General features: G+C 46.0%; 1 protein-coding gene across 1 annotated transcript; it reads left to right on the top strand.

Moving 5' to 3' along the window:
- Positions 1–11,325: 11,325 nt before the first annotated feature.
- Positions 11,326–13,225, top strand: LOC133887417 (hydroquinone glucosyltransferase-like). The gene has a single exon (XM_062327364.1). It carries the CDS (start codon positions 11,365–11,367, stop codon positions 12,793–12,795), a length of 1,431 nt encoding a protein of 476 aa, XP_062183348.1. The 5' UTR covers positions 11,326–11,364; the 3' UTR covers positions 12,796–13,225.
- The last annotated feature ends 6,563 nt before the right edge of the window (positions 13,226–19,788 follow it).

Here is a 19,788-nt window from a genome sequence, read left to right as displayed (position 1 = left end):
ACAAGGGACACTGGTTTTGTTCCATGGCATTTGTGGGTAAATATTTACGAAGTAGAGAGGTGGGTAAATATTCATGAAGTAGGTCGGTTGGATTCGCCAGGGAAGCGAGGTTTTCACCGATTCGCCTCGATCGTGTAAAACGACGAATCACTTCGCTCTGATACACTGGTGGAGCTGGCCACGAATCACCTGTTTGGTAGGGATTCACCGATTTCTAGAGTGAATTAGTGAAAAAAATCCCTAGCAAATGGGGTCTGAGTGATGGGATGAAGTTTGGACGGCCAATATTTCCGTGAAATTTGTTGGTCCTGTTACGTTCTCAATTGATTATGAACAAATCAACACCAATACAAGAGGAACTCTTCAATCTCAAACACTGGATCAAGGTTTACAAAATCATTTGGAGCACGAAAATCGAGACCTAGTGGTAACAAAAAAATTGCAGTTATCACGATAACCGCTTGAAATTCAGCAAGAATTCACTCAAATTCACTCGTTCAAATTTAAAATTCGACAAGAATTCAGACCAAATTGACCGAACGGTAACCGCTCGGTTTGCATCGGTTACCGAGCGGTTTTTTCGATTTAACGAGTGCAATTTCCGCATGTTCCGTATTGTCGGTAACCGCTTGATTTTGTCGGTAACCGTTCGGTTTTAGCAATTTATCGAGTGGTTTTCTCGAATTTCAGTGATGTCTAACAAAAAATAAAAAAATAGTTCAATCTTGTAAAATCAATAACTAATTCATCTGAGCTTAAAATCAAGTGAACCAAATTTTTTTGGTTTCCTTATAACATGATCTACATGATAAAAGTATTTATACTCATAAAAAAGGTTGAATATGTTATGTGAGAAAATGTATTTGCTAAACCAAGTTAAATGCATAATTTACTCTTTGCTAATCCAAAAATCATGAAACCAATTTTTTTAGTCATCTTACATGATCTTAAGTCTTTTAAAAATACATAAACTCATGAAATAGTTATTGTAACATGCATGATTGTATAAATGTGTTGTAACTAGATTAATTCATAATTTACGTATCATACCTCCAAAATTAGTGAAGCCACTTTTATTAGTTTACTTATACTATTATTTATGTAGGAAAAATAATGATAGATATGAAAAAGTTAATTACAGTGTTGTTTCTTAACATATTCACTTTATGCTTCTGAACATTGTAAACATTATGGAGAAATTAATAAAGCTCTAACCGAAGTGAAAACAATTTTAAAGATCCTCTTAAGATACATCTAAAAAAATATGTGTTTGCATGTTAAGATTTTTCTTAACATGAGTTAATAAATGAGCTACGCGCTTCAAGTTTTTTCTTTTTTCTTCAAACTTCCTCCGTATAGAATATGATGCAAACGATATTATTTTTAATTTTTTTTCACAGAAGTTCTTAGAATTGTCTCTAGTTTTTTTAGATTTTTTCTGATTTTTTTTATTTTTAAAATTTTTTAATTTAAATTCGGTAACTGATCGGTTTATATTATCAGAGTGGAGCGGAGCACTAAGCTCGGTTACTGTGAATTTCGACGGTAATCGTGGAATTTGTTAACCCTGCACTAGATACATGTAGTGGAGGTACAAATTGGAGAGAATTAGAGGCATAGATCGGGGAAAACACTTGGATTGGGAGGAAGAAGTAGGGGTTGGGAACGGAAGAATTAGAGCATGGGGGAAGATAGCATGGGGAAGAAGAAGGGAGCCGTTCCGTGTGTCTGTTCATCGATATCTTCACGATAGTTCCTGTGTTTCTTTTTTAGCATGTCCCTTCTCTCGGCTTGGGCCAAGTGCCAGCCCAACTGTCCAGCTTGCAAGCCTACTCCAAAGGCTCATCAGTCATCACTGTTATGTACTAACAAAGCCTACTCCAGCATTATTTTCCTGCATAACCCAGCCATGATAGGTACTGAAGAATCGCATATGATTCCCTGGATCCCCGTCACATCTGACGACCAAATTAAATCACATCGATCAATCAAAAATTGAAAATGTCTGCGTTTGCACAAGTTTGCACCTAACAATAGCCTAGCTACCTAATCTTTGTTTGCAACTTTCCTGGCAAGAGAACAACGCGAACCATCCTCAAGAAAGAGAGAGAAAAAAAAAAAAGAGGAATCGAACAAGGACGTTGGGTCAAATTCTGGGTGGTTCAGGACCAAGACAAACTGCATATCGGTGCATCGTCTCCATCGCCCGAAGCTCCCAGTAGACGCCGCGGCGGCGGCCGGCAGCCATGTTCACGCAGACACTTGAGTCCATCTCACGTCAAAGCGCAGAGAACAAAGACGAAACAACTCGCGACGCATGTGTGCATGACGCCCCTACTGCTTACACACTTCTTGTTAACGACCAGTCGACTTGTCATCGCCCCAAAAGAAGACCGTTTCTAAAGGGTTAGGGCCTAATATGGTTCCGGATTCTCTCATAAATGTTCTAGTCCCAATTTCTCTCTTAAAATATTTCTGTGGTGAATCAAAATTATTTTGTATAATCATTTGGCTTGTTTGATGGATTCTGATTTTCTAGAGAGGATGACAGTTGTAAATGAAAAGGAGGTGATTTAAAAATAGGAGAAATCATATTTTATCTGTTTCTCCCTTGCAGTGTAAGAAAGAGAAATCTTTCTCCTGTTTTGGATTCGAATCATTTGTCAAAAGTACCGTTTGACAGTGATTTCACTAATTCTAGCCGGAATATGAAATATTCCTAACTGCCAAACGCACCCTTAGTCTATCCTCGCTAGTGATTCTATGGTTGAAAAAGCTCAATTCTGGGTCGGTGATCGAGACGCGCGATCGTTGCCCTCCTTGCTTTCTTCTTCCTCGAACCCTCACCTTGGCCACCAGATGCTCTTCCTCTCCCTCTTTCCCCCCACCGCCACACATGCTGCCGGCCCGCTGCACACGGAGTAGAGTCTTGCTTGCCGCCGCAAGCAATACACACTGTTGACGATTGATAAAGCCGATTATGCAAATACTTAATTAAAATAGGGATATATGGTAATCAACTGTGTGTCGAAGAAGAGGATACAAAATTTTATACAGGTTCAGGCCTCCTTTAAGATAATAGCCCTACATTATATTTTCACCTTGATTAATATCAGGAAAAGATAATTACAACAGGGTATATCTAGATCTAATCCTAAGGAGCTTGATGACTTCTCTCATGTTCTAAATTTTGAAGCCCTTATCAAATGAATCTAATCATAGCATGACTCTCTTGTGGATCTCAATGGTTTATTTCTGCTTCTATCTAACTAGCCTTGCTCTGTTTTGCTTGTTCGGCTTCTCACTTCCATTGGTTTGATGGCTTTCTCTCTCTAGCTTGGGGATTTTCTTTCTAGCTTGGAATTAGCTGCCTCTAAACATCATCCCTCCCCTCCTTCAGGTCAGGGAAACGTTTCGTACTCATAATCTCAAAGTGTAACCTTCTCAAATTGTTTTACTTCTGAATATCTATAATACTCCTTCCTAATCTGGGGATTATTTCTGTGTAGAGCACGATGCACTGCCCAAACTATAGACTCATGCCTTATCTACCTCATAGTGGTTATGAAACTTACCATATCGGATGAATGACACGTGTACAATGGTGATATATCTTTAGGATATACAACATTTTTGGTAAATTCTTAATTATTTATTTATCAATTTCTTGTCAACCGACCCCGCCCATTGCCCTCCTATCGCTCCCACATTACCACCGTCCCCACCGCTTGTCCAGCTATCGCCTCGGTCTCCCTCTAAACCCAGGGACATGGTGAACCCTGAGACCCTAACCATAACAGCTTGATGGAGAAGCTTCCCGCCACCGGAGAAGAAGGGATAGTCGGTCGGAGCACGAATATTTAGGTACGACTGTGAGGTCCAAAAATCATGTGTTCTTCCTCCCTACAACACTTTTTTTTTCGCGAATACGCAGCAGGACTACGTATTATTGTATTAAGAAGGAGAATAATAGGTTCAAGTACAAACACGGAGTGGGAGAATAAGCCCGCTTAGCGGTAAGAGCCACAACACATATGTGATTACTCGCAAAATAAATGACCTAAATGTCTTGCACCCGCTGCTATCCAAAGATGCGCGTCCAACTTGATCCGCTCGATAACTTGCTCCACCGAGGAAGAACGATGATCGAAGAGTCTTGCGTTGCGCTCCTTCCAAAGGTGCCAAGCAACGAGCATGATCATGGAGTTGGTGCCTTTTCCCATCGTCGTCGGCTGCAGAGAGGAGATGTGAGCCCACCAGTCTTGCAAGGAGGATCTCTGTAGGAAAGTGCACGGACGTCGTGCCCAGGCGAGGGACTCCCACCAAATGGACTTAGCGAAAGAGCATTCAACCAGGATGTGATCCGCAGTCTCAAGGTTCTGATCACAAAGCCAGCAAGTGGACTGTGCATCAAGGCCGTGTTTGAGGCGCCTGTCCGCCGTCCAGATGCGTTGATGAGGCGCGAGCCAGATGAAGAACTTGACCTTCAGGGCCACCCAAGCCTCCCAAATCCTTTTGGCACCTTGAAACAGAACTGCACCCTAGAGAGGGACGTTGTAGGCCAACCACGCTGAGTTGAGGTCGTCTGTGGTCCATCGCCAAACGAAGATGTCGTCCCTCTACTCATTCAACTGAACTTCCGAGAGGCGCTACCAGAGCAAGACGTATTGCACCAACGCTTGCACTGATAGCGCACCTTGGATGTCCCGAATCCATTGCCGGGCCTGGAGAGCTTTTGCGACCGTTCGAGTTTAAGCAGCACGACTGGATGTTCTTCCCGTCAAGCCAATTGTCGATCCAGAAAAGTGCACGGTCACCCCTGCCCAGGTTTACGTAGACAAAGGCGTTGAAGAGAGCTTGAACCTCTAGCTCCACATGCAGCTGAAGCGCGGACCAAGCACGTTCCCAATAGACCTTCTGCAACCATAACCAGCGGAGGCGAAGCGCAAAGGTGACAAGCTTGAGGTCGGGTACGCTGAGGCCACCAAACTTCAAAGGTCTACACACCGCACTCCAAGCAACCGCACATTTGACCCGCACTGATACATCGGTCCCAGACCAAAGGAACCTCCGATGAATGGCGTCGATTTCCTCTATCAACCAGGCGGGAAGATGTGCTGCCATGATTGTTTAGATCGGCATGGATGAAATGATGGATTTCACAAGGATGAGACGACCACTTTTCCGCAACAACGGCCCCTTCCAAGGCGGGAGCTTGTCGGCGATGCTCTCCACAAGCGGGCGAAGTTGGGATCTCAGGAGTTTCTTATTAGACAACGGAAGGCCAAGGTATTTGATCAGAAAATTCATAATGTGGCATCGGAAGATTTCCTGAACTCCTTGTAAGGTGGCCTCACATCCAAAGATTGGAGTAATAGAGCATTTGTCCAAGTTGGTCCTCAGGCCGGAGGCAAATTCGAAGATATCCAGAACTGACTTGATCACTGAGGCTTCATGGAGCATCAGAGAGGCAAACAAGATCACGTCATCCGCATACAAGCTACATTGGTGATGAATTGTCGGGTGACCAATCAGTTGCAAGAGGCCATCAGCGCTAACCTTGGCAAAGAGGCGACTGAGGATGTCCATAACCAAGATGAAGAGAAGGGGGGACAACGGATCACCCTGGCACAGAATGCGATGGTGACGGATGGGCTGGCTGGGCTGGCCATTAAGCATGACGCGCGTGGAAGAAGAAGACAACATGATCGCAATCCAGTTCCTCCAGCGCTACCCAAATCCCCACGTCTGTAGGACCTCCAGCACGAACACCCACACCATGGTGTCGAACGCTTTGGAGATGTCAAGCTTAAGCAAGAGTTTGGGAATTTTTCGAGTAAAGAGCAACCTCGCAGATAGTTGAATGAACATGAAATTCTCTTGGATCGATTGGCCCATAATGAAATCACTTTGGTTGAGGAGAATGAGGTTGCCCAGATGATGCGCGAGACAATTTGCCAGCATCTTCGAGATGAGCTTCGAAAAATTGTGGATCAGGCTAATCGGACGAAAATCCTTAAGACAACCTGCATCCGGCCTCTTGGGAAGCAGGGTTAAGAGAGAACCATTCAAGCAGTGGAAATGGCATCCGTTCTGAGCATAGAAAGCGTCGAGAGCCTTGATGACATCCGACTTGATGACCGGCCGCGCCGATTGAAAAATTGCGCCAAAGAACCCGTCAGGTCCAGGAGCCTTGTCTGGCGGCATCTCGCGGACAACACTTCAAACTTCGCCCTCGGTAAAAGGAGCCTCAAGTCCAAGGAGATGCCATGGAGGGATCCCCAACGAGTCCAAAGATCGTGAACATTATATCCACATCGTAATTCAGGAGCTGCTCAAAGTAGCTTTGGAGGACGATAGCTTTCTCCTCATGACTGAACACTGAACGATCACCATCACGCAGGCAGGCAATGTGGTTCTTTTGTCGTCGGTAGCGAGCATGTAGGTGAAAGAAGCGAGTATTTGCCGCGCCATGGTACACTCCAGGGAAGAAAGGCCAAGGCAGAGGCACTTAAGCTACATGCGGAGCTCAAATTCATCAGTAGAGAGCGACCAGCCTTCCTGCGCACAATCGATCCTGAAGATCACCTCCTTGGCCAGGAGGAGCTGAAGCTTGACATTCCCGACCTTCTTTGCCACCCAACTCTAGAGCTCTCTTGCCGAGTTCCGAAGAAGACAGTCAAGACGATGGAAGCGGTTATGGACAGAGTCTAGACAACGCCAGCCCCGATCGACGGCCTCGAGAAAATCATCGAACCTCAGCCAGAAAAGTTCATAGTGAAATCTTGGCATGACAAAGAGAGGCGTGTTACATTGTAGCAAGAGTGGGCAGTGATCTAAAATGTTGGACAAAAGCCCTTGCAGGAAGGAATAGGGGAAGATCTCCCAATCCAAAGAGGCCAAAGCGCGGTCAAGTTTGACGAGCGTCAGATTAGTGCGCTCATTACTCTAGGTGAAGGAATGGTCATGCAGATACAAATCCCAGAGTTCAAGATCATCGACAACCCAACGAAAATGCGCCATGCTGAGCCAGTTAATTCGCTCATTGTTCTTATCCGCCACATTTAAAATCAAGTTGAAGTCGCCCACAATGAACCAAGGGCCTAGGCTAGCGTCCCTAATGGCTTGAAACTCTTCCAGGAAGAGCACCTTCTCATTGTCCTCCTGAGGACCGTAAACTGAGGTGAGCCACCAAGGTTGATCACCGGAGAGGGGGGTGACCTTGGCAGTGATTGAGAAACAACTAATGTGCACATCAGACAAAGTAGCAACATCCGCACGACAAGAGATCAGAACGCCACCACGAGTGTGACTAGCCGGCAAATATGCGAAGTCACTAAAATTAGACCCAAGCATCAAGAGAACAACGCTATAAGAGATCACGTCGAGTTTAGTCTCTTGAAGGCATAGAATGGAAGCTTTGGTATCCTCCACAATGAGATGGACATCATCCCAACGAGCTGCGGAGTTCAATCCCTACACGTTCCAAGAAAGGATAGAGGTTTAAACCATCCGAACAAAGACAACACGACGAACTGCAGCGTAGCTCAGGGAACCGTGGACGCTATGTGGCCGACGGAAACACTGCAGCGTAGCTCAGGGAATCGTGGATGCTATGACTGCCAATTGTTGCCCGCGTAATCCACTTTTAAAGAGTTCATCGTAGGCCTTCCTCGCTTCTTTGTTGATCGACACAGACTCAGAGAGGATGCCCAAACGTCGCATGAGTACAATCTCGGCACGCTTAGCTGGTCTTATCTGTGACAACGCCTGACTTGCGATCCGTCGGCAACGCTTGGGCAAGGGAGAGGGCTGCGCAGTTATGTCGAGAGTGACATGAGCAGGTTTTGGTGCTAGAGGTGTCTGGATTTTCTTCTGAACACATGTAGCAAAGGACTGCAGAGGGTCCTCCGTGCTGGTGGCAGACGCAAGCTGAGGTGTAGCATTTGTAGCCGGATGATCAACCTATTGAGCAGGGGTGTCATCGAGTGGCGGGAAAGCCGTCGGCGAAGACGGTAGAGTCTCCAAAAAATTGTCAACAGGAGCACGGCACAACACTGCTTATCAACCGACAACGAGCGCGTTGGCGCACCCAGAGGCCCGGGCGCATCCTAGGAGAGCAGCAAAAGCGGCGCACGTTTGACCTTCCGCGAGATCCCGCAGCGGACGAGCAAACGCTCAGGCCCACAGGGCTAGCTGCCACTATGGCGTAGCACCTGGAATACACGAGAGAGATGCGTCGTGCAACAGCTGGTGTAACATTGGCTTTGTTGAAACTGAAAACACTGGCGTGAAGTTCCACCGTCATGGGTCAAAGGAACGTTGGCAGACATCATCACGGGCAGAGACGCATGCAGCAATAGGGTCATGTGCGCCTATGCTTTGCGCACCGAAAGGCGTCACGGACGCGCTGTAGCCCTGACACAGATGCATGGGCACAGGCAAAATCTCAGGTGGCGCGACAGGAAAGCATCCGAACTGGATAGGCATGAAAGCCGATGCGGATGAAAGGACACCATCTACCCAACGGACGCCACGGGCACCACTAATGACCGGTGCTGGAGGAAGCCTGACTGATGAGGAGCCAACTGGATAACCGCGGAGAGAGGCCTGAGGAGCTAAAGCCAAGCCAGGCGCCGTGGCTGGTAGAGGCATCCAAGACAACCTCCTCCTTGGGGGGAGTCCATCACGGCCCATACCATTGCCCCAGCTCCCATCAACGCCCCGGCGCCACCATTGGACGAAGCAGCATCGTCGCTGCTGGAGGATGACGGGATACGAAATTCCGCCAGGGAAACGATACGAATGAAAATGTTATACTTCAAGGACCTTTCCTCCAAGATGTAAGGATGAAGACTGCCGAAACGTTGTTGCTTCTCAGGGTTGTCGTAGCAGACGGTGCAAGCGGGCTCCGTGACCTCCAGGATCATCATGTCGGGGAAGGCTCCCAGACAATCGCACCAAGCGACAACGCGGAGGTCCACCAAATTAGCCTGGTCGGCTGGAGCAGATTCATCCTCGAGTTGTTCCACCCAACAGGAGGAGGCCAAGAGCTGTTGAACCGTAGAAATGGCCCAGGCATGGGACAGGATGCCGTGGAGAGAGATGAAAACACGGAAGGCCAAAACGCCGCCTTCTGTAAAGGACATCCTCGACCAGGGATGGAAGAACCAGAGGACGTCGAGCACAAGGGATCTACCGTTGAAACTAGGATGGCGTCACGCACTGATTGAGACCGACAGACGATCAGGAAATCTTGAGGGAAGAAGGTCTTGGCGGTGAATTCCTCTATAGGGACGCCAAGAGTGCCGGAGATGAATTTGGACAGGGCTCGGGCCTTGAATCCCGACCGAGCGCGATCCGCGTAGGTAATGAGCCCCCATCAAAGGCTACACTCTTCCACCAAAAACTTGTCAGTCCAGGGTACAATGCATCTTGCGGGCGGTGGAGCACAGCGGGTGACTGCCCCCTCCTAAACGGCGGTAGGCAGCGACGCAAGAACCACCAAAGCCGAAGGAGAGCCTGGAGGTGTAGGCCCAAATGTCGTAGAGCCAATGGGGGTGGAGCCAACACATGGTGGTTGTTGGGAGGCGCTAACGGATTGGGGTGGCGTAGTACTCCCAGCCGCAGAACCAACCGGAGTGGAGGAGGACGAGGAAAGGCGACGGATTTGCCGGCGCCCACCATAATCCTTTGAGCTGGAAGAAGAACCACGCGGACACTTACAATCCTGAGCATGATGGCGAAACCCCCTACAACGGAAGCATCTTGGCGGAAGATGATAATCCACACGGTGGTGCTTCGATGATAGACAGTTGAGACAACGCCCGTCCAAGGAAGCAGGCAAACTCTTTTTGCGTGGCGCAGATGAAGCAGGGAGCAGGCGGGTGTCTCCCTTAGTTGGGCGAAGACGGCGGCAGCCGGTGACGACAGTCCAACCATCATTGTCGCGTGGAGGCCAAAACGGCGCCCGTAGAGGCTGGCGTGATGAAGCTTGGGTGGGGAAGACCAGTGGAGCTCTCCATGCGGCCGCCATGAAGCCAGAGAGAACATGACCAGTGGGAGAACCCGGCAGAGAATCCTGGAGGGCAAGCTTACCTTTATCCACGCGGGACAAAGGAAGCGGCACAACAGTAGCCGGCATAGCAGGGGACAATGGCGACCCCTCGGCTGAGGAGATGGACAACAGAGTATCAGGGAGCCAGCGCTGAACCTTGGAACGTCCCGTGGAGGAGGCGCCAAGGCAAAACGGGCGAGCGAAGAGAGAAAGCGGGGAGGAGGTCACCTTGGGTAGGGCCGTTGGACTGAGCAGGTGCCTGGAGGACGGCGACAACGAAGGAGACAAAGGAGAAGGCGGGGGAGCGGAATCCATCTTCAATCGCCTGTGGTGACTGTGTTAACGTTAACGTTTCCCCTCCCTAAAACACTTGAGTGGTGTTTTAGAGTTCTCGTTTCTAAGCCGTAACAGGAGGACGAGCCATGTTTATCATCCTTTCTGAGATGGCCCATGAGCTGATCTGCTCACCAACACACAGAGCAAAACATGCACGTATACACTATCTTTTTCTCCACACGCATGCGTGCTGCGTGCGCAATTATTGTAGCATAGATGCATGGTGAGGGGCTCGGCACAACTCAAACTCATCAGTGCTGTCATCAACGCTGTCATCAGCGCGACGTCTTAGTATTGTAAAATCACACCTGGTTTGTGGTTGATGAGACTGAGACACCGAGCTGCACTCGCATAGATGCAGGAAACATTATCCAACTAACCGAGCATCCCATCCGGCCAACCCCAATGCTAGGTCTGTCAAAAAAAAAAAAACTTGAGGTTAATGAGCTACTCGAACTTGTCACTTTAAAAGCTCAATTCGAGATCAGCTCGTCTAAAATTCGATAGTGCTGTCAATCTGGTTGTGGTTGGTGAGACTAAGACACCGAGCAGTCCATCTAGCCATACCCTGTGGACAAATCGAGAGGACGTCGGCACCAAAATATGTGATCCCCGAGAGAAAACAACCGAAGCGGCGGTTGGACCTGAGAACTAAAACACCGCTCCATGCAGTCATGCCCAATATAGATGCAACTTTTGTATTAGATATTGGGTCGATCTAAAACTTAAAAAGTAAACTAAAGATTCATTTTCACTCAATTAAATTAAAAAATAATAAACTAAATAATGACCTAGAACAACCTACCCATTTGCCTCACTAACGCTGACGCTCCGCTCGTGCGTAATCATGACACCCCCTGATCTCACCATGATCACTCCATTATTGCCTCCGACCCTTATAAACCCCACCGCAACCCCAGCTTCGGATCATGTGCAACGAAACCGTGGGAAAACCACCCGAAAACCACCGGATGGAGATGGAGAACGGCAACGGCAACGGCTCGGCGCGCCCGCCGCACGTGGCCATGCTGGCGACGCCCGGGATGGGCCACCTGATCCCGCTCGCGGAGCTGGCCGGGCGCCTCGCCGCGCGGCACGGCGCGACGGCCACGATCGTCACGTTCGCGTCCGCGGCGTCCGCCACGCAGCGCGCGTTCCTCGCCTCGCTCCCGCCCGCCGTGGCGTACCTCTCGCTCCCGCCCGTAGACCTCTCCGACCTTCCCCGCGGCGCCGCCATCGAGACGCTCATGTCCGAGGAGTGCGCGCGCTCCGTCCCAGCCCTCACGGACATCCTCGCCGGGCTCAAGCGGACCACCCGCCTCGTCGCGTTCGTCGCCGACCTCTTCGGCGCGGACTCGTTCGACGCCGCGCGGGACGCCGGCGTGGCGCGGAGGTGCCTCTTCTTCCCGTCTAACCTTCACGTGTTCACCCTCATCTTCCACCTCCCCGAGCTCGACGCCTCCGTGCCCGGCGAGTTCCGGGACCTCGCCGAGCCGCTCCGGCTGCCGGGATGCGTGCCCATCCCGGGGCCCGACATCCTCATGCCGCTCCAGGACAAGTCCAACCCCTGCTACAGGTGGATGGTCCACCACGGCGAGAAATACCGCTCCTTCGACTCCATCCTCGTCAACTCCTTCGACGCAGTCGAGCCGGAGCCCGCCAGGTTGCTGCGCCAGCCGGAGCCCGGAAGGCCGATGGTCTACCCCATCGGCCCGCTCATACAGACCGACAGCAGCAGCAACACCGAGCGCGCGGCGTGCCTGGAGTGGCTCGACCGGCAGCCAGCCAAGTCGGTCATCTTCGTCTCCTTCGGCTCCGGCGGCTCCTTGCCGACGGAGCAGATGCGCGAGCTCGCGCTCGGCCTGGAGCTCAGCGGGCAACGCTTCCTGTGGGTGGTGCGGAGCCCGAGCGACGAAGGCGCCGTGAACGACAACTACTACGACGCCACGAGCAAGAAGGACCCCTTCGCGTACCTGCCGGAAGGGTTCGTCCAGCGGACCAAGGACGTGGGCCTCCTGGTGCCCTCATGGGCGCCGCAGATAAAGGTGCTGGCCCACGAGGCCACTGGCGGGTTCCTGACGCACTGCGGGTGGAACTCGGTGCTGGAGACCCTGGTGCACGGCGTGCCAATGGTGGCGTGGCCGCTCTTCGCCGAGCAGCGGCAGAACGCGGTGATGCTGTCGGAGGGGGTGGGCGCCGCGATACGGGTGCCCGAGGCGAAGGGGAGGGAGAAGATCGCGGCCGTGGTGCGAGAGCTGATGGTGGGGGAGGGGAAGGGCGCCGCGGTGCGGGCGAAGGTGGCCGAGCTGCAGAAGGCCGCGGCGGATAGCCTTGGCGAGGGTGGCAAGGGCACGACCGCGCTGGCCGAGGTGGTGGAGAAGTGGACAAACGGAGAGAACTAGATGCCGAGCCAGTACACCTAGCTATCAATCAACCCACCATGAAAAATTGCTTGTATACCATTAATTTAGTTGCGTTTCAAAAGTTTGTCATCCTCCTCAAATATCATCGACACAGGTAATCTCATTTGTCGATGATAGAGATATAGTATTTTATCAAAACACTAATGTAAATAGTAGTAACCAGACGAATCTCCATATAGCTAATTTGTGTGCTAAGCATGAGTGACATAAAATATTTTATTTGCCATTAGTAATTAAAATTTATGAGTAGGAAAACCATATGTGACATGTGCATTACATGCCATGCCATGCCATGCCAATATTTCCAAAGCTGCAGATTAAGAGTATATTAATTTGATGTCGTATTTGTAATGATCTGCAGAATAAGAGTGTATTAATTTGATGTCTTGTAAGCACAAATTTTTTTAAAGTGTTTTTCTTGTTCTTGTCCACACCAATATTTTCAAAGCTGTTGACATTTGCCTTGTGAGCACTTCTCCTGCGGTGTGGCCGCGGTTGGATTCTCTGTCGATCGAGTCGTGTGTGTCACTTCGCACTTCGGACGCCCTGCGGCAGCTTCTCGTGGTAGAATATTTAAAGTTTGGCAGCATGTCCTATCTAGATCTTGTTTTATTCCTCCAAATCTCTTGCCATTTCGCTTAAGAAAATCAAAGTACGTACAGCTACTACTGTTCTATCGGCCAGTCAAACTTGTGCGTAACTATAGATGTAGCATCATCACGAGACGAGAGCAAAATCCTTTTCTTGTTTGGAGTCGATCACGAGAGTACAGTTTTAGCTAAACCTTCATCGTTCATCAACTGCCGGACATGTTTCGAACATAAGGAATTTCGAGGAATTTTTACGGTAATTATGAGATTTCTGCCCAAATTTTACGTGGAACTCGAACGCCTCAAACAGAGTTGCGCCTAACAGTCCACCGCTGGACATACAACTCGCTAGTACTGCATGAATTAAACTCAAGGCTCTTTTGGAACATACTCCCTCTTCAGTCATAAAAACTTATCGTTTTAATCAAGATTTGATCAAAATTTTAATTATCAACAGTTTTTAAATATTTAGTTTGAAAATTTAAAAACCACACGTATAGATTTATCTAAAAACACTTTATAATATTATATTTTTATTAGATATTATAACTATATTTTATTAAATAATAATAATCAAAGTTGTAAATCGAAGACGGTAAAAAATCAAAATATTATGTATTTTTTACCCGATGGAGTAAGATTTTACCGTAAAGTTATTTTTCCCAAAATTCGCGTGAAATTTTCTTGTCCCCGATGAGGGGGTCCAGACCAATACAGCAGCTCATGTTAACATCGCCAGCGATGGTGCCGGATCCACGCATCGCTTTCAAGCATCTGCCATGGGCCTCGATTCTTCCCAACAGGACCAGCGTCCGTGAACACTTACACCGACGACAAAGGCGGGGGTGGGCACGGCGCACACACGAACAGGGAGGAAACGGCCGGCCGCAAAAGGTCACGGTCGGGGACTCTAGGTCTCTGCAGTAACGAAGAGAGGTACTGTGTAAAGTACTGTATCAACAGTGTTCGGTTTTAGTGTGAAACGAATTTTTGTACTGTATCACCTGTTGTTATAGCAGCCGATTGAATCCATCAAACTCCAACGATTCTCAACTCCACATAATATATTTTATTATACGCACAGCAGCTCTCTACATACAATCACATGTGAGGAAGATTTTTTATTAAAAGATTCTAATTTATACTATTTTTCTAATTTAACGACTGACACATATAATTAAAAATATATATATATATAACATACATAAAAAAATCTTCCTGTAAAACCAGTCTCATAAAACTTCTTCTCACGAACAAAGGGAAGCTTGAGCGTGTGGCAGCGCACGGGGATCATCTGCGTTCCCATTCCTGTTGACCCTTTTGCCACCCTGGGCCCTGTTGGGTAAATACGTCAGATAGGAGGTGAATTCGGATGCATGGTTTGGCTTTTGGGTTAAAAAAAAGCTGGGTATCTAGAATTTAATGGGTCCGTCTAGTACGTAGATGGTAACTTGGCTTTGTATTTATATATATACTATCCCCGTACAACCAAGTTATTCATATATGTTATTTGAGCTTTTAAAAAACTCTCAGTACCACGACCGTAGTGTGTGAAACGTCATGACAAAGCAGCATTGCATGCGAATATGGTATATCTGATTTGATGCCGACACTATATTAATTCTATAGATACATCGTAGGTTAATGAGTGTAGCTTTCCGGACTCCAAACATGTGACCATGAATACCTCCTTCATACGGTACAGAACAATGAATAGGACAGATTTTGTTTTGACGTATGCTAGAAAGCGCACACACGTGGGTATATGTGAGTGGAGGTGTAAGTATTGTTTGCAGTCTTACGTATACTCACAGGTCTACCGTACATTTCATTCTATTTGTTGTCTACTCTTGTGTCGCGCATGCATGCATGACAAAGACACCGAAACTGCATAGAAATTATTAAGATGCATGATGCATATATCTACTATCTAGACGCATAATTGGCACGGAGAGTTTATTTGGTTCAGAGCTCTAATATGTCTAAGCCAAATTTTGGCGATGCTCATGAAATTTTACATTATTCACTTGGTTTGGTGCCAAAATTTAGATATGCATAGACCAATTGCAAGCTAAAACGTTCCGCCGCCCCAACCTTGCCTCGTATCAATAAAAAAACACTAAAATCAAACCCAGCACCTAACTAAATTGTAAGATGAAATTACGAATCAACAATCACTGTAAGACAAAACATCATCACTGCCAATTCATATTATGAACAACCAGTGATACAATCTATCACTATCGATCCTTGATCTCATTCTGGTCGATTTGTATGGTTATCATTACCAGTTGTACCTATGAATCAACACTGATACTCAATCCAGGAAAAAAAATAAAAAATTAAATATTCATACATTAATTTAAAAGAGATTGGCATTATTAATGATCATATTAATATTGTTTATGCTAATTACAGCAAAAACTGTGTCATGCAGACTACAACACACAACCCTAACGCGCGTCTAACCTAGCTAACTAGCTAGCTAGTAGTCGTGCTCGGGTTGGAACTCGACCCACGAACGGAAGTCCACGGCCTCGTCATCATCATCGTCGTCGTCGTCGTTGTCCTTGTCCTCGTCGCCGTTGTCGCCGTCATCGTTGGTGTCGGTGTCCTCCTCCATTGAGCTCGTCTCAGCCTTCTTGGCCCTCGATGGCTCGTCGATGAACTTGTCCCATACCTCATCGTCCAACGAGAGGAATCTCGACGGCGAAGTGCTGGAATCAGACGAGGTAGGCGGCGCCTCATCCGGCAGGGCCTCCTCCTCCCCGAACGAGGACGTGGGTGTGGGAGGCATCCTCGCAGAAGGTGGTGGAGGCAGTAGCGGATCTATGTGGATCACGTGAGGGAGGTGGAGGTGGCTAGTGGTGGGCGAGAGAAAGACAAGAATGAGAGAGCACGTGAGCGCGCGTGGGAGAGAGATAGAGAGAGAGGGGGAGAGAGAGAGCAGAGTGAAAGAGTGAGCGAGGATCGCTCACATTTAAAATCGCATGTGTGAAGACGTATGGATTTTCAGGATCACTACCGGTTTGTAAATTCAACCGACAGTTATGGCTATTAGTACTATCAAATTGTTTGCATGTTTTTTGATGAGCTAATATCATTTTCGGTTAGTAATATGAACCGACAGTGATGTATCACTGCCAGTAGAGTTAATCACTATCATTGTTGGTTCTTGCTGGCGTAGCTTTTTATGTACGACTAAAGCTTACAAACTGGCAGTGATATGTTATCACTTTCGGTTATTTTTGAACCGGAATTGAAGAGGGTGCACGTATAATCCTTTCTATGATAGTGAATGATTGTGTCATGTATGCAGCGATGACGTCAGAGATTTTATGATAGGGTTTGAAGGTAAGATAAAAATGTTTTCAATCCATATAGAACTGCAAAATGCGGCATACTAGCTTATACATTAGATCAAGGTATTAATACTTATAGGTTGATTTAAAAAAAAAAGAAAGATCGTGGTTCAATTGAACCCCATGCCACCTCCTAAGTCCACCCCTGCACGTATGGTACACAAACAATATGGAAGAGAAATCACACGTGAGCACATGTCTAAAATTTTACCGAATAGCATCGATTTTAGTATTGCTCATCTCTTAATTTGCGAAACACGATATCTTACCGATATGAAAGGTGAGTATTTTCTTGAGGCTATATTTGGATATACCGCGCTCTACGTAAAATTGCTACCACATTTCAAACGGGACCTCTATGTTGTCGTTAGATCCATATGGCGACAACAGCTGTTTCTTTGGAAGATGCCAAAAAAAGGAGGATTCCACTGCTGACGCTGGTGCGCACGTATGCATGGCGTGGGCTCCGAGATAGATGAGGTGAGAAAAATTTGAAGTGTCTGGATTTCTTTTTCTTTTCTCTGTGGGATCGACTGAAGTGTTATTGATATGGTCATACAAGGTACTACGAATGTTGGGTTTGTGCTCTGTGTTTACTTTCTAATAAAAATGAGCCCAAAAGTCTTTGGCCTAAGTCAAGATAAGTGCTAGGTCCTAGAGATTGTAATTTTATTTCAAGAACCTGGCATTACTGATTTGTCAAAGGATGTGTTTGGATTCACTGATATTTATCAACCTTAAGACAAATGGAGTTATATTTGGGATCAGAGAAAGTACTCGCTAGGTCAATGCACACCGGTGTTTCTTACTCTACTGATAATTTTTGCTGATGTGTGTAAAGTTCTAAAAGGTTTGAAGGCACTTGCTCCTCATGGTTTGAAATTTGGATCCACAAGTAATGTAACTTTCAGATAAAAAAGTTATGGAACATTTTTTTTTAATAAGTCACGGAACATACAAAAAGAACTAGCATATTCATTATTTTCTTATTGTTCAATTGAACTACTTTTTTAATAATTGCATGTAAGCAAGTTTCGATACCATCTCGTTCAAAAAGAAAATTTATTCATCCCAACCACCAACCTCGATTATCATCGTAATCACTGTCGACGTAGAAACTCATATCGTGACAGCATAAGAAAATTTGATTGAAGAATGGACTACCTTATTATTTATCTAGAGTTTAGCGTTATTCGCGGTGGTTTGTTTGCTAGGATATCTTTCATCTCCTTTTTTTTTTTCTGAGATGGTTCTGAACTATATTTTTCTTAGTGCATAAGGGATTGTTGAGACAGGTTATATATCCTCTATCTCTGATGACTATTTCCATGGGAATAAATAAAAGACAGGGAATATTTCCATGGGAATAAATAAAAGAAAGGGAAAAGAAATTAAAGAGCGAGCCATCCCTATATTCCCATCAAGGTATGGCCAGTTTAGTTGGGAGGGGCATCTTTTTGGTTAACACTGCTGATTGAAATGACGATGAATTCCCACCCACAAATGGATAATGCTATTCCTGTCATTTCGTTGGCCAATTTCCATCCATCAATGTCACTCCTTTTCTTTTCTTCTTTTTGCGAGGAATTGTCACTCCTTTTCATTTCTAGAGAGAGGGGGACAGATGTCATTCTAGATCAGGGTTTACAAATGCGTTTAGACACCAAAATACGTTCCCAACGCATTCTTCGAATATCGTGAATATCGATTGAAATTCAAAGAATTTGGTGAGAATTCCGTTGAAGTTTGTATTTTTTTGAATTTAAATTCAAATTCGACCGATAAGCGTTGGTTTTTGTAATGCGACTAAGCGTGAATCGGTCCATATTCGTGAATTTCGTTCAAATTTGTGAACCCTGCTCTAGATGTTATCAGTTGTTATCCAGTAGTGGTACTTGTCTGCTGTGATCTGGCACGATCGTGCCTGACATCGTGCATCAGCAGCAAGCTTAGAGCACGCACACGTGTTCACCACATTAGTTCTAATCTGTTGCAAGCCGTAACACTTCCAAGTTGAATGACCCACGGGTCATCGACACATTAAGAGGATTCCCCAAAATTACAACGGCATAGGAGGAATCATCTCAATTCTGTACCCTGTTAGGGCTCAAGAGATTGTACAAGGTCCAGACCAGGCCCCAACACCTTGGAGAAGATTTGTCTAGCGAATAAGTGTCTGTTTGGCAATTTTCAGCTCCTATAATGATTCCATGAGAGTGATTCTTTAAAATAGACTAGATGCTAAAAACTAAAAAACTGATTTCCTTTAATTCACTCCTTCCACATAATTAAAAACTCTAAACAATTAATGGAGAATCATTACCTAAATAATTAGATAAGAGGAGCTCTACTAAATAGACGTAAGAGTGAAACTATTAGCTATAGACACGTGCAAAATCCTGGTACTCTATTGCACGGAGCTTTTTTTGTTTTTATATTTTTTCAATTAAAAATTTAAATAAATAGATTTCTCATGAAAAAATTATAAAACTAGATACCTACCGCTCTTTCACGAGGCGGTTAGGCCTTACCACCCTTAAAGAACGGTAACCCGTGGTGAACAGTAGTCCAAAGTTTAATTTCATCTCCTATTTTCTCTATTCAAAACAGTGATGTTATGTTGCTCCAAAACTCCTAAAACTTTTTGTGCGTGTTATATAATCCATGTGCAACCCATTTTAATTGAAGTCATACAAAAATCCTGTGTAGAATTTAAACTAAAATACTCCAAAAAGGCTACTTTTATAACTTCTAGCAATTCTTAGGGTCTCAAATAAATTTCTAAAAAACTGGTAAAATTCACTAATATTATTCTTATGTGATATTATAATTTCTAAAATTATTATCAGCCCTATATTATATGGTAAAAAAGTGGATTCCTTTGTAATGCACCATTTATATGTATTTTTATAATTTCATGTGATATTCTTCTTTTAACTTAATTTGAATTCAAACATATATAAACATAGTGCTAAAAATAATTTTAGAAATTATCACATCACATAAGAAGAATATTAGTA

This window comes from Phragmites australis, chromosome 12 (assembly GCF_958298935.1).
Source record: "Phragmites australis chromosome 12, lpPhrAust1.1, whole genome shotgun sequence".
In the NCBI taxonomy this organism is placed as follows: Eukaryota; Viridiplantae; Streptophyta; class Magnoliopsida; order Poales; family Poaceae; genus Phragmites; species Phragmites australis.
Note: the sequence above shows the minus strand (reverse complement) of the source record. Positions and strands in the feature narration are given on the sequence as shown.